This window comes from Microcaecilia unicolor, chromosome 6 (assembly GCF_901765095.1).
Source record: "Microcaecilia unicolor chromosome 6, aMicUni1.1, whole genome shotgun sequence".
NCBI classification, from domain to species: Eukaryota; Metazoa; Chordata; class Amphibia; order Gymnophiona; family Siphonopidae; genus Microcaecilia; species Microcaecilia unicolor.
In genome coordinates this window covers 157,098,710-157,112,031 of record NC_044036.1, presented here as the reverse complement: position 1 = coordinate 157,112,031, position 13,322 = coordinate 157,098,710, and the positions used below count along the sequence as shown (strand labels likewise).

Sequence of the window (13,322 nt, the reverse complement as noted above, 5' to 3'; positions counted from 1 at the left end):
GGATGGGATGACTTCCTTATGAGGATAGGCTGAAGAGGCTGGGGCTCTTCAGCTTGGAGAAAAGGCGGTTGAGGGGAGATATGATAGAGGTCTATAAGATAATGAGTGGAATGGAACGGGTCGATGTGGAGTGTCTGTTTACGCTTTCCAAAAATACTAGGACAAGGGGGCATGCAATGAAGCTGCAGTGTGGTAAATTTAAAACGAATCGTAGGAAATTTTTCTTCACTCAACCTGTAGTTAAACTCTGGAATTCGCTGCTGGAAAAGGTGTTTAACTTAGCGGACTTCAAAAAAGGGTTGGACGGCTTCCTGGAGGAAAAAGCCATAAAATGTTATTGAATGGATGAGGGAATAATAAAGTATTTCTAGGATGGGCGGGCCAAATTGCTTGTTCTTTTGGCCGCTGTCGGTGACAGGGAGGGTGCTGGGTTCGATGGACCCTTGGTCTGTCCCAGCATGCGAATGCTTATGTACTTATGTAAACCTATCATTTGGCTAGGTTAGTCTTGGGTGAAATGTTAAACCTACGAATCTTGATATGCTTGCTGTTAAATTTAAAAAAAATGTAGTGAGTTTCACCTAAAAAAAATCGATTACATTTATGTGTCATATTTGTTTTCCTCAGCTAAATCAGACTTTGCAGCACTTCGTTTCTTAACGAGGAAGACAAAGTCAGGATGAAAGTTAAGACCTGGAAAATTGCAAGACGTTTATCTTTATCTAATTCAACACGTGCAACCCCACAACGATTCAATCTAACCTCTTGCTCTTACCCGTCACCTGCCAGCACCGCACCGCACCGCACCGCCGCCGTCATACAACACAACGAGTAGCCTCCCACGATATACCGGCCACAATGCACTGAACCAATCAACTCTGGCGGTGGGCGGCCCTAAAGTAGACCATTGCAGGAAGCAACGTTTTGTGACGTCAGTGTGCCTGTGACGTACTGCGTGCGACTACGTCCTCACGTTGAGTTCTTTTCCCGGCTCCGCCGCGGCGCTCAAAGTACAGGTTACAGCGCAGCCATTAGTACAGCGGCTGCTGCCTGAGGCCCGTCGCTGGCGGGGCGGGGCAGTGTGGAGGGGGGGGAGGAGGAAGAGGAGGAGGCGGCGGCGGGAGCCGCAGCAAGCGAACGCCACGGTCAGGGCAACGAGGTACTGGCTGGGGTGGCACGAGGGGGGGCAGCCAGGTTTTTTGGGGGGGCACTTGCCACCCCTTGCCCCCCCGCAGCGACGCCACTGAGAGTGACGCCCCCAAACTGTCATCGATGCCTTCAGCTCTGGCTATCTTCACCTGCCGCCCGAACTCCCACCCGTTTCAGGAGCGTCATGTCTACCTGGACGAGCCCGTCAAGATCGGCCGCTCTGTGGCCCGCTGCCGCCCGGCGCAGAATAACGCCACCTTCGACTGCAAGGTGCTGTCCCGGAACCACGCTCTCGTCTGGTTTGACCATAAGACCTGCAAGGTAAAAGCTTTTCAGAGAGATCTCCCTCCCTACCTCAGAGATGGCTTCCACCTTTCTGCCTTGGGAGGCTACCTGATGCCGATGCGCCTCTAGGTTGGACAGCCGCTTTCTCGCAAGGCCCTCGCCCAGTTGTAGCCAGGTTCCCTGAGGATGTAATGTGGATCTTTAATGTTACTCTCCTTAGGTTAGAGAACACTGTACTGAGTGTTTATGACCGTTACGATGGTTGCTTATTCGGTCGAGGGTTACGTTTTGTTTTATAGTATCGTTCTGTGTTCATTCTGTTAAGTGTGAGTGAAAGACCAGTTCTCTATAGCCGTCGGGAAGCAACGAGCAATCTTGTGCCCTTTAATATGGTAGCAAGAGCCTCAACTTCAAGAGGTTAGGTGGTGAGTTAGTGTACGGTGGCCCTGCTCATAGAGATCACTGTTTATAAATAGCCTTATTAATGTTGGTGATGACAGCTACATTAAAATGAGACAGTAAATCAAAGTATTGTAATCGAAGACAGCTTCTAGTGAAGGGTTGAAATATAGATATATATATTTTTGTAGTGATCAGGATGCTGCTGCTTTGGACAAGTACCTTTCTGTAAATGGTAGTGTTCTTCTGAATCATGTTGATTCTGAAATTGGTAGTCATATGGTTTGCAGATTGTTAGTAGGATGCAAAATCTCTGTCGTAAATCTCCATATACCGCTGGTCCAGCACCTATGCCTAAATGTTTCCATGGACTACTTTTTGGCTGTTAGCCCTAAACTGGGCCTCTGATTGATGTATATCTCTGTCCACTAGGGAGCGAACTGGAATAATGAAACTCATTTGCATCAGTGTTAAATTGAAATTGTATTTTTATATCTGTATGGATCATGCATTTGATATATCACCTTTCTGTGGTATAGCAAAAGTGGTTTACATATTATATAGGCTCGTGCTTGTTTGCAAGCATTGTTGTTGTGTATTTTGATAGTAATTTAGTAAATGAAGGCATAGAAAGACCAGCTTGCCCATTTTCTTTAAGAACTATTTGTTTTGGAATGCGGCATGCTTGCTCCAAAGTATGTACACATATGTGTATACAATTTTCAAAGCTGTTTATATGGGTAATGACTTGGTTGAAAACTGCTCACAGTATATGTACTTTTAGCTGGAAGAAAAAAAGGAGTTCCTGTGTGTTTGAGGCCAGAGCAGGATTCATATTTTCAACTTGTAAAGGTATATGTACTCTTTTGCTCCCGCCAACCCTATATAAATAGTACGTGCGACAGTAAGTAGCTCAACATTGTGTTGTTGTGTATAATTCCCTTTGTTGTTTGTCAAAGACACTGTGAGTAAATACTTTTTGAAAACTTCCTTAAAGTATTCTATTCATTGTATTTATATCCCGCTAAAATCAATAGTCTAAGCGGGCTAAGTAGGTATAAAATATAAATTGGAAAGTTAAGAAAACTTACAAAAATTAGTCATTCAAATATTTATTGAAAAGTTTTCAGTCCCTTGCGGAGCTGTAAATAACTAGAAATCACACAAACTTGTACGGGTATAGAATTCCACAACTTTATTAGTCTGAAAAGAAAAAGAATCATCATAGATTCTTTTATAACAAATTTTCCTAACAGATTGAAACCCCAACAACAAAGTAGAACAGGGACGAGAGAGCGCCTTGTCAGTGCTGGATAAGCTACCAACTGTGGAAGGAAAGAGGAACAGTTCCTGCAATCTTAAAAACTATCCAAGCAGAAACTGGTAACCAGTGTAATTGTCTAAGCAGCGGTGTCACATGGTCATAATGTGAATAACCATATATCAATTTAGCTGCAGTATTTTGTAATAATTGCAATTCATTAATTGTGAATTTATTCCACCATATAAAGCACTACAATAATCTGAGGCGGTATAGTCTGAAACAGTATACAAAACTGTTCTGTAAAGAAGGCATATCTTATTGCTCTTTAATTGACATAGTTAAAAAAAAAAAATAACTTTTTGCTCAGATAATTCACCTGTAAATCTATCATCAAATGTCCAGAATAATTCCTAAAAACTTGGAAGACTTTTCAAACTTCAGCTGCTCTCCAGAAGCTATAGCTACACTACTAGGAACTAAAGAAACATCATTACAGAAATATAGCAACTTAGTCAGCTGCATTAAGTTTCAAAAGATGAAAATTAGCCCAGGAGTGACCAAATCAACACACTCAAAAATAGAATTTTGTAACATTGAAAAATCTGCCATTACTGGGATCAGTACGAATATATCTGTATATGAACCAGCTACATGCAAAATCCAGACCCAAAGAACTCATAAACACACTGAAAAGAATAGGAGACAATGTTGAACCCTATGGAACACCAAAACCTGGCCTCCAAGTACATGAAAAGAGGTTATTCTTCTTAATGTAGTATGATGTATGTTGCAAAAAACCTTCCATCTATTTATAAACAGCTTCAGATAACCCATATTCACTTAATTTATACTTCAGGATATTATGATCCACTGTGTCAAATGCTCCTGAAATGTTAAATTGGAGCAAGACATAGTGAATTCCCTGACTGAGAAATTCTCAAACTTTAGAAACCAAGAATACCAATAATGATTCTGTACTGTGCATAGTCCTAAATACAAATCGAAAATTATGCAGACAATGAAAAGACTCCAAATATTATGTGATTTGCAGTGTAACTAATGATTCCATAAGTTTTGCCATCCATGGAATACTAGCCACTGGTTGAAAATTGGATACAACTGATAAATCAGCTCCCTGTGATTTTGGAATAGGAGATAAACTATTTGTCCCAGTTCTAAAGGAAAAAAACCCCATCCTTCGATAAGTATTAACCAGCATCGTAAGCCGAGCTATTAATTCTGTTGGAATATCTTCTAATAAGTAAGAAGGACAAATATCCACTAAACAAGACTTATGAGAAAGTTTCCTCAACAAGTCACTTGTAACCACGTCTACTGATTCAAAAGATGACCATTCCCTGTTTGCTGGGGATGAAATCGCCATCTTGCATGTAGAATTGCTAATTTCAGGAATGATGTTTTTAAATAATTGTTTTACCTTACCTATAAAATAATTTGCCGATTCTGTTGAAGATGGTTGTAAAGATTCTGGAATGCTAATCATTGATGATTCCTGTGTAAGCTTATTGAAGGTATTGAAAAGTTTTGGTTTACCATTCCTTCTGCTATCAACTTCCCAAAGTACATTTTTTTTCGCTGTTAATATAGCATTTTTATAGATTCCAACTTGTTTCTCCAAATTAATGTATCTGCTGGATTTTTGTTTTTTAACCACACTCTTTCATATTTATTACATTGACATTTCAATACTCACACTTCTTTGGTATACCAAGGTGAAGACTTCAAATGTCTCTTCCCTTGTGAGTTGTTAGCTGAATATTGTTGTACTGCTTCTGTGTCACAGTTATTCCAGTTCATTAACATTGAACTTGCACTAGTACAAATACTTGTCAATTACAATTTAATCTGAGACCAAAACTGTACAACTTCATTTATATGGGTGAACTTAATTAGTCGAACCGTCTCCTGAACTCTTCTCTTAAACTGAGGGATATAAAGTGTAAAATCAGCTTGAAAATGATCAGACCAAGGAATAGCCATCCATTCTGGGTCAGAAATTAAACATTTCTAATCCAGCTTGGACACCAAAGCAATAATGTCTGCATGGCCCTTTTCATGAGTTGGTTTAATCTTACTGATTGATAGAAAATCCTAATAGATCCAGACAAGAAAATAAACGATCAACCATAAGATCAAATTATTGTACAAGTTTAGATCACTTAGCAACAAAATATGAGAAAGGTTAGCTGAATATTGTGAAATAAAATTAATAAACTGGGCTACAGTTATACTTGGTGGTCTGTAGATCAGTAAAAAAACCAAACCAAAACACCGAAGAACCTTATATAAGATCATCGCTCAACTGACACAGCATCATCTCCAATCCCAGGATAGAATCTACTAGTTTTAAAATGAAAAAGCTTTTTATAAATAATACCAATCCCACCCCCTTCTTTCCCTGCTTCACACAATGTAAAATCTTATACCCCGGAGGGCAAACATCTAAAATAATTTGGGCTATCTGGGTCCATCAATCAGGTCTCTGTAAGGAGTCAGCCCAATATCGTTATCCCTTATTGTATCCTTAATAACATATTTCTTATTACATGTGGTTCAGGCATTAAAGTACAAGCAGGGTACTGGCTGAACATGGTCATTTTCCTCATAAAAAGTAATACCTCACGGAATTTCCTGTAAAAATGTATATGACTGTCTCTTAACCCTAAATGACTTAGGTCTATGACCTGTAAAAACTTCTGTAGTATTACAGGCTAGGTAATCCTTTCCCAACAAAGTATACTGAAATTCACCTAAACCTCCTTTCTAAAGATACTTTTTGACATCATACCCAATTGTAGAGATAAAACAGTAGCCTAGGCTAACATTTTTAGACCCTCCCCCACATATAAAAACCAATAAAATTAAGAACCGATTCCTTCTTGAAAACAAGAAGTTAATAACTACAACAATCATACAATTGCCCACTCAGTTGCCCACAAAGGGGCATTACATGCCCCTTAGGTGTTCTCCTTTGGTGGTGTGCCACTTTTAAACTGGAACGCTGGGCTGATGTCACCACAGGGTTGGAGCCATGACCTATGTTCAGCTTCCCTGGACTCCTCAGTGCAGTATAGATAATTAGCACAGTTCTTACCCACAGCGTCTCAGTAGAAGCAGGTGTAGCACTGTCAGCACTAACAGACTTTTAAACTGGAACACTGGGCTGATGATGTCACCTTGAAAGCACCAGGGCAGTTTGTAGTTATGCAGGCGGTTTGTCCAAACTTTGTTTTTGGATTTAGTTCATGCTTCTTTTCAATAGTAGCTCAAGGTGAGCTACATTTAGTTACACTATATATTTCCTTTTCCCAGAGGGCTCGCAATCTAAGTTTGTATCTCCAGGCAATGGAGGTAGTTAAGTGATTTGTCCAAGATCATAAGGAGCAGCAGCAGGATTTTAACTAGGCTTCCAGTGTTGTCAGCCTGGTGCTCAAACCGCTAGGCCAATGCTTCTCAATCCAGTTCTTGGGGCACACTCAGCCAGTCTGGTTTTAAGGATATCCACGCTGGATTTGCATGTGCTGCCTCCTTGGTATGCAAATCTATCTCATGCATATTAACTGTTGATAACCTAAAAACCTGAGGACTGGGTTCAGAAGCAATGTACTAGGCTGCTACTCCACTGCTGACCTTGGCCCCGATGCACAAAGCTTACTGTGCTCAGTGACCTGTTCAATCCAGTTTAGCATGCATGTTATTCTCCAAGTAATACACAAAGGGGTGCTGCGTGGTTTTTACTGTTCGCAGTAGCAGCCAGTGAGAATCATAAACAAATGTATTACAAAGAGCTAATTAGTATTTAAATGTGTATTCCAAGCAATGCACAAAAAGGAGTGTCTACCTTTTTAATGAGGGAATTTTTACAGGAGGTCAAAAACTGTCATATGATGGTGGCTTCTCAGTGGAGCAGTCTGCTGTCATATTTAAATAGTATTTGCATATGTCTGTGTCCCACACATAACAGCACTGTGAAGAAGTTGTCTTGGAAAAAAGAAGTACATTGTGGAGGCACGCCCACAACACCTTAGTTTTGAGAGAAAGCTGCACATGACTTTCATATATGCACATATAAACAATAAACTCCCTGGGCGTGAAAGTTGGCATGGAACCCCCACCAAAAGAAACTTTCACAGCTTGGTTGGTTTATTGCTTACTAGTAAAAAAGGCTCGTTTCCGAAACCAATGAAATGGGCGCTAGAATGTGATTTTTTTTGTGTGTATGTGTCACAGAGTTATTTTGTGTGTGTGTGAGGGTGCGTGTGCAGGTTGTTGATGTCTTTTTTTTTTTTTTTTGTTTTGTTTTTTTGCTTGGGGGTTGGGGGATGTGTTGTGCTGGCAAAGTGGGTTGGATTGGTGTGTGGCTTTGAGGGTGTGTTTCTGTTGTATTGTGTGTGTGGTTTTGTCTGTCAAGGAGGTTTGTGGATGGGGGGTCTTTTTGTTGGTGAAATGTAAATGTGGTTGTAGGGGGGGTTAGCCTTTGTTGAGTGTTGTTTTTTTTTTTTGTGTTGTGCTGAGGTAGCAGTGTTGTTTTAGATGGGCGGAAGGTAGAGGAGCACGTTCTTTGTCTGTTGGTATTTTTTGGCCGTTTCAGCGCTGCTGTAGGGGAATGCTGGAAGAGAAATGTGCTGTTGGAAGCAGTGCCATCTTTTTCCATTGGGCTGGGGTTCTGGGCATCCTGGAGGTGGGTGACGGCTTGCCTGAGGACGGGGATGGTTGTTTTAAGTTGGCGGAAGGGAGAAGAGCACGGTCTCGGGCCGTTGGGGGGTGATCCAGTATGTTTGGTCCATTTCAGGCCGGCTGCAGGGGAATGCTGGAACATTTATGCGCTGCAGGAATCAGCGCCGTCTTTTTCCGGGTGCTCGGGGAATCCCCGAGGTGGGAGACAGCTTGGCTGGGGATGGTTGGGCACGTCCTTGGCCGCTTCAGCAAAAGGGGAAGAGGAAGGGGGTGGGGAGTCACCTGCAGCCGCCTGAGAAACCATGTATTCTTTGTTTGTTTTGTATTATTAGTTTGCATTTCTGTTGAAGAAAGAGTGGATGCCTTTCGAATGATGGAGGTGGTGCGTCGGTGTGTGGTTGTTTCGTTAGTTTGGCAGCCAGCCTCCAGCGATTCCTAGGCAGGGAAGGAGTACTCCTCCCCCTTCCTTGGTCGCTGTTTGCTGCTGGCTGGGTCGCGGGTAATCCTTCCAGCTGGGCCACAGCTTGTCTTGTTCGCCCACGTCCCAGATGGTGACGGGCACGTTGTTTTCCGGCTCCTCTGACTCCATGTCAAGCGATCCCAAATATAGTCTGTGCTATAGGCCCTCTGGCACTCTTCAGTACTGGCATTAGGCATTTAAAAATTTCTCCCCCCCCCCCCCCCCGGTCTATTTTTGCACGTACCCCCAGCAGGAATATTCTTCTCTCGTTCCAGCGGTGGTTCTGTGCTCTCCGTGCTGCACAGATAATGAGCCATTATGCTGGGGAATGCTCCTCCCTTATTGTCACATAGTTTCCTCTGATTGGTCCGTCTTACATTGCCTAGTGTTGCCTGGGAACGGTGTTGTGATGGTCCTTTATGTTTCAGAATGTTGAGGGTGTTTTTTCTGATTGGTCCGTCATGCGAGGGCGGGGCAGAGAGACATGGTCAGTGTTGTGGCTTTACCACCATGAATCCATGAACCCTTCAGTGAGTGACTGAGTGACTTCAGAACGTTGTCTTCAGAACGTTGAGGGTGAGTTTTATTATAGTAGATATGCATGTATGAAAGCCGTATGTAGCAGTGGAATGCTGTGGAGGCATGTCCATAGCGCATGCTGTTCTGGTCATTCACATAGCATCGATGCTTAACGAGTGACTGTCCTATGCATGCGCTGCTTAGCGGGTGGCTGTTCTAAACATGTGCTGGCACTTTCCTTACTGAGCTGCTTGCTATAATTGCGAGCAGCTCATTTGCAGACAACTATCCAGCAGTGAGAGGGATGTTATCCAGTCTTTTTGCATTGTGTCACATGTATGATTATCTACCAGTTGGTGAGAGGTTGTATGTGTCTGCTCGATGCAGAGAGTTCCTAGCTGTCAGAGAATGAGTCCATTCTCTTGAGGGTAGATTAGCAGACTTTGAGGAGCTGAGGGAGACAGAGAAGTACATAGAGGAGGCCTACAGGTTGTTGTAGAGATTTCCCACCTCTAGTCTGGCAGCCCTTGTGCTTCTTTGGAGGAGGGAGGGAGATCTACTAAAAGGAGAGCCATCAATCATGTAGCCAGGACCAGTCCATCGGGGGTGCAATATCCTCTCGCACTGAGGATGTCTCTCCAGGAGGGAAGGGTTAGGATGGCTGTTGACGTTAGTGATTTGATTATTAGGCATGCAGATAGCTGGGTGCCTGGTGGACATGAGGATTGCCTTTTCACTTGCTTGCCTGGTGCGATGGTGGTGGACTTCATGCATCACCTAGATAGGATTTTAGTTGGAGAGGAGCCGGCTGACTTTGTACATGTGGGAAATATGGGAAGGAGGTTCTGGAAGCCAAGTTTAGGCTCCTATGTAGAAAACTGAAATCCAGATCCTCCGGGGTAGCATTTTCAGAAATGTTCCTTGTTCCATTCGCAGGACCCAAGAGAAAGGCAGATCTCCGATGTCTCAATACATGGTTGAGATGATGGTACAGGGGTGAGGGATTTATATTTCTCCTTGCATCTACAGGCTGCTTTGAAGTTAATGGAGATAATTTTGCATCCTTTATTCTGTTCTCCCACAACAGTCCTGGCTTTCTTTCACCATTATTGAAAGGGGATCTTTATAGAATCCCAATAGAGAGGTTTCAATAGTATCCTTCAAGGGTACTCCACATCGAACCATGCGTTCCTGGGTGATTGTTGGCTTCTCTCTCTCTCGCACACACTTTCACACACACACGCGCACACACTTTAGTTTAAAAGCTGATCTCCTTTTTAAATGCTAGCATTTAAAAAAATTGAAAAATTGCATTGGCTTCCCACCAAGGAACGTATTGCCTTCAAGTTTTGCACTGTGGTCCACAGGATTATTTACGGCGAAGTTCCTGGATACATGTTGAAACTCCTAAATCTACCACCCAGAAACAGTTCGTCTATCCCAAACTTAATTTTGCATTATCCAGACTGCAATAGACTTTGATACAAATCAACTTATGCATCCAGCTTTTCTTACATAAGTACACAACTATGGAACACTCTGCCCAAAACCGTGAAATCTATCCATAACCATTTTAACTTCAGGAAGTCGCTAAAAACCAACTTGTTTAGGAAGGCCTGCCCCTCTGACCCAAATTAACTTTCTACTTCCTGCGACACAACAAAACTATGGACCGTATTGGACTTTTAACACCACCCCCTCTTTATTTCTTTGTTGCTTTATACTTGCATTACTTATATGCTTACTACTATATTGTGTATTTGTATTTTTACCGAACTGGAGCCTGCCTCCACGGTACAGTGTAAGCCACATTGAGCCTGCAACTAAGTGGGGAAAATGTGGGATATAAATGTGTTAAATAAATATTTGTTAGGAACTGGGCAACAACATTCTGGGGAAGGATCCGAAAGGATGGGCTCCACCTTAACCAAGATGGAACCAGGCTGCTGGCGCTAACATTTAAAAAGGAGATCAGCTTTTAAACTAAAGTGTGTGTGAAGCCAACAGTCACCCAGGAACGCATGGTTCGATGTGGAGTATCCTTGAAGGATACTATTGAAACCTCTCTATTGGGATTCTTTAAAGATCCTCTTTCAATAATGGTGAAAGAAAGCCAGGAGTGTTCAGTGGGAGAACAGAATAAAGGATGCAAAATTATCTCCGTTAACTTCAAAGCAGCCTGTAGATGCAAGGAGAAAAGACAATTTGAAATATCTATATACAAATGCTAGAAGCCTTAAAATAAGATAGAAGAATTGGAGTATATAGCACTAAATGAAGAGGTAGATATAATAGGCATTTCAGAGAAGGTGTTGGATCTGCTGGGAAACAGTGATCATAACATGATCAGATTTGAGCTGATATGTGGAGTGAAGTCACTAAAGAAATCTACTATAGCAGCTTTTAATTTTTGCAAGGGCAATAATGAAAAAATGAGAAAAATGATTAAAAAGAAGCTGAAAGAATCGTCAGCAAAGGTTAGGACTTTAAATCAGGTGTGGATGTTGTTTAAAAATACCATTGTGGAAGCCCAGACTAGATGTATTCTACATACTAACAAAGGTGGAAAAAAGAGCAAATGACAGCCAGCATGTGAAAGGTAAGGTGAAAGAGGCTATTAGAGCCAAAAGAACATCCTTCAAAAAATGGAAAAAGGATACGAATGAAGAAAATAAAAAGCAACATAAGCACTGTCAAGCCAGATGCAAAGCATTGATGAAGACAAACTTGCCATGGAGACGAAAACTCATACTAACACTTTTTTTTTCAGCTATATCAGAAATAGAAAGCCTACAAAGGAATCTGGAAGGAACAAAAGGAGCACTCATGGAGGACAAGGCCATTGCGGAGAGATTGAATGAATTCTTTGCTTGGGTCTTTATGGAAGAAGATGTAAGAGATCTATCTATACTGGAAATGGTTTTCAGGGGTGACAATGTGGAGGAACTGAAAGAAATCTTGATGAACTTGGAAGATGTATTGACAAGGAAAAGTTAGTGATAAATCTCCTGGACCGAATAGTATACAGCCCAGGGTATTGAAAGAACTCAAACATGAAATTTCTGAACTGCTGCTAATTATCTGTAACCTGTCATTAAAATCATCCTTAGTACCTGAAGACTGGAGGGTAGCCAATGTGACGCTGATCTTATATATTTATTTATTTTAAGGGTTCCATGGGTGATTCGGTAAGCCTGACTTCAGTGCCGGTTAAAATAGTGGAATCTATTATAAAACATAAAATTACAGAACATGTAGACAAACATGGTTTAATGGGACAGAGCCAGCATAGATTCAGCCAAGGGAAGTCTTGCCTCACCAATTTGCTTCACTTCTTTGAAGGCATAATGAACATGTGGATCAAGGTGAGCCGGTTGATGTAGTGTCTATATTTAAAGAAAGCTTTTGACAAAGTACTTCATGAGAGACTTCTGAGAAAATTGAGGAGTCATGGGATAGGAAGCAATGCCCTTCTGTGGATTAAGAATTGGTTATTGGACAGAAAACAGAAGGAGGGGTTAAATGGCCATTTTTCTCAATGGTGGAGGTTGAATAGTGGAGTGCCGCAAGGGATCAGTACTTGGATCAGTGCTATTTAGCATATTTATAAATGATCTGGAAAATGGAACAATGAGTGAGATGATTACATTTGCAGATAACATGAAACTATTCAAAGTTGTCAAAACGCATGTGGATTGTGAATATTGAAGGAAGACCTTAGGAAACTGGAAGACTGGGCATCCAAATGGCAGATAAAATTTAATGTAGACAAATGCAAAGTTATGCACATTGGGAAGAATAATCCGGATCATAGTTATTTAATGCTTGGGTCCACTTTAGGAGTCAGCACTCAAGAAAAAGACCAAGGTGTTGTAGATAGTACTCTGAAATCTTCTGCCCAGTGTGTGACGGCAGCCGCCAAAAAAGCAAACATGATGCTAGGAATTATTAGGAGAGGGATACAATATAAGACCAAAAATATTATGCCTCTGTATTGCTCCATGGTGCGACCTCACCTTGAGTATTGCGTTCAATTCTGTTCGCTGTATCTCAAAAAAGATATAATGGAATTAGAAAAGGTTCAAAGAAGAACGATCAGAATGATAGAGGGGGATGGAACTGCTTCCATATGAGTAAAGGCTAAAGAGGTTAGGACTGTTCAACTTGGAAAAGAGATTGCTGAGGGGGGGGGGATATGATTGAGGTCTACAAAATCCTGAGTGATGTGGAACGGGTGGAGTTGAATCGGTTTTTCACTCTTTGAAAAAGTACAAACATTAGGGAACACTCAATGAAATTGCATGAATATATATTTAAAATAAATAGGAGGAAATCTTTTTAGTTAAGCTCTGGAGCTCGTTGCCGGAGGATGTGGTAATAGGGTTAGCGCATTTGGGTTTTAAAAAATGGTTTGGACAAGTTCCTGGAGGAAAAGGCCATAGTCTCTTATTGAGATGGACATGGGGGAAGCCACTGCTTGCCCTGGAAATTGGTAACATGGAATGGTGCTACTAATTGGGTTTCTGCTAGGTACTTGTCAGCTGAATT

General features: G+C 41.7%; 1 protein-coding gene across 16 annotated transcripts in view; it reads left to right on the top strand.

The window, feature by feature from the left end:
* The first annotated feature begins 1,098 nt into the window (after positions 1 to 1,098).
* SLMAP (sarcolemma associated protein) overlaps positions 1,099 to 13,322 on the top strand; it is a 255,812-nt gene continuing 243,588 nt past the window's right edge. For 11 of the 16 annotated variants that reach the window (XM_030208023.1, XM_030208021.1, XM_030208016.1 and 8 more), the window contains exon 1: positions 1,100 to 1,470. In XM_030208023.1, the coding sequence (XP_030063883.1) occupies positions 1,273 to 1,470 (198 nt within the window). In that variant the 5' untranslated portion in view covers positions 1,100 to 1,272. Of the gene's footprint in view, positions 1,471 to 13,322 lie in introns of all 16 variants that reach the window. The other 5 variants (XM_030208024.1, XM_030208012.1, XM_030208020.1 and 2 more) reach the window with 1 other exon arrangement.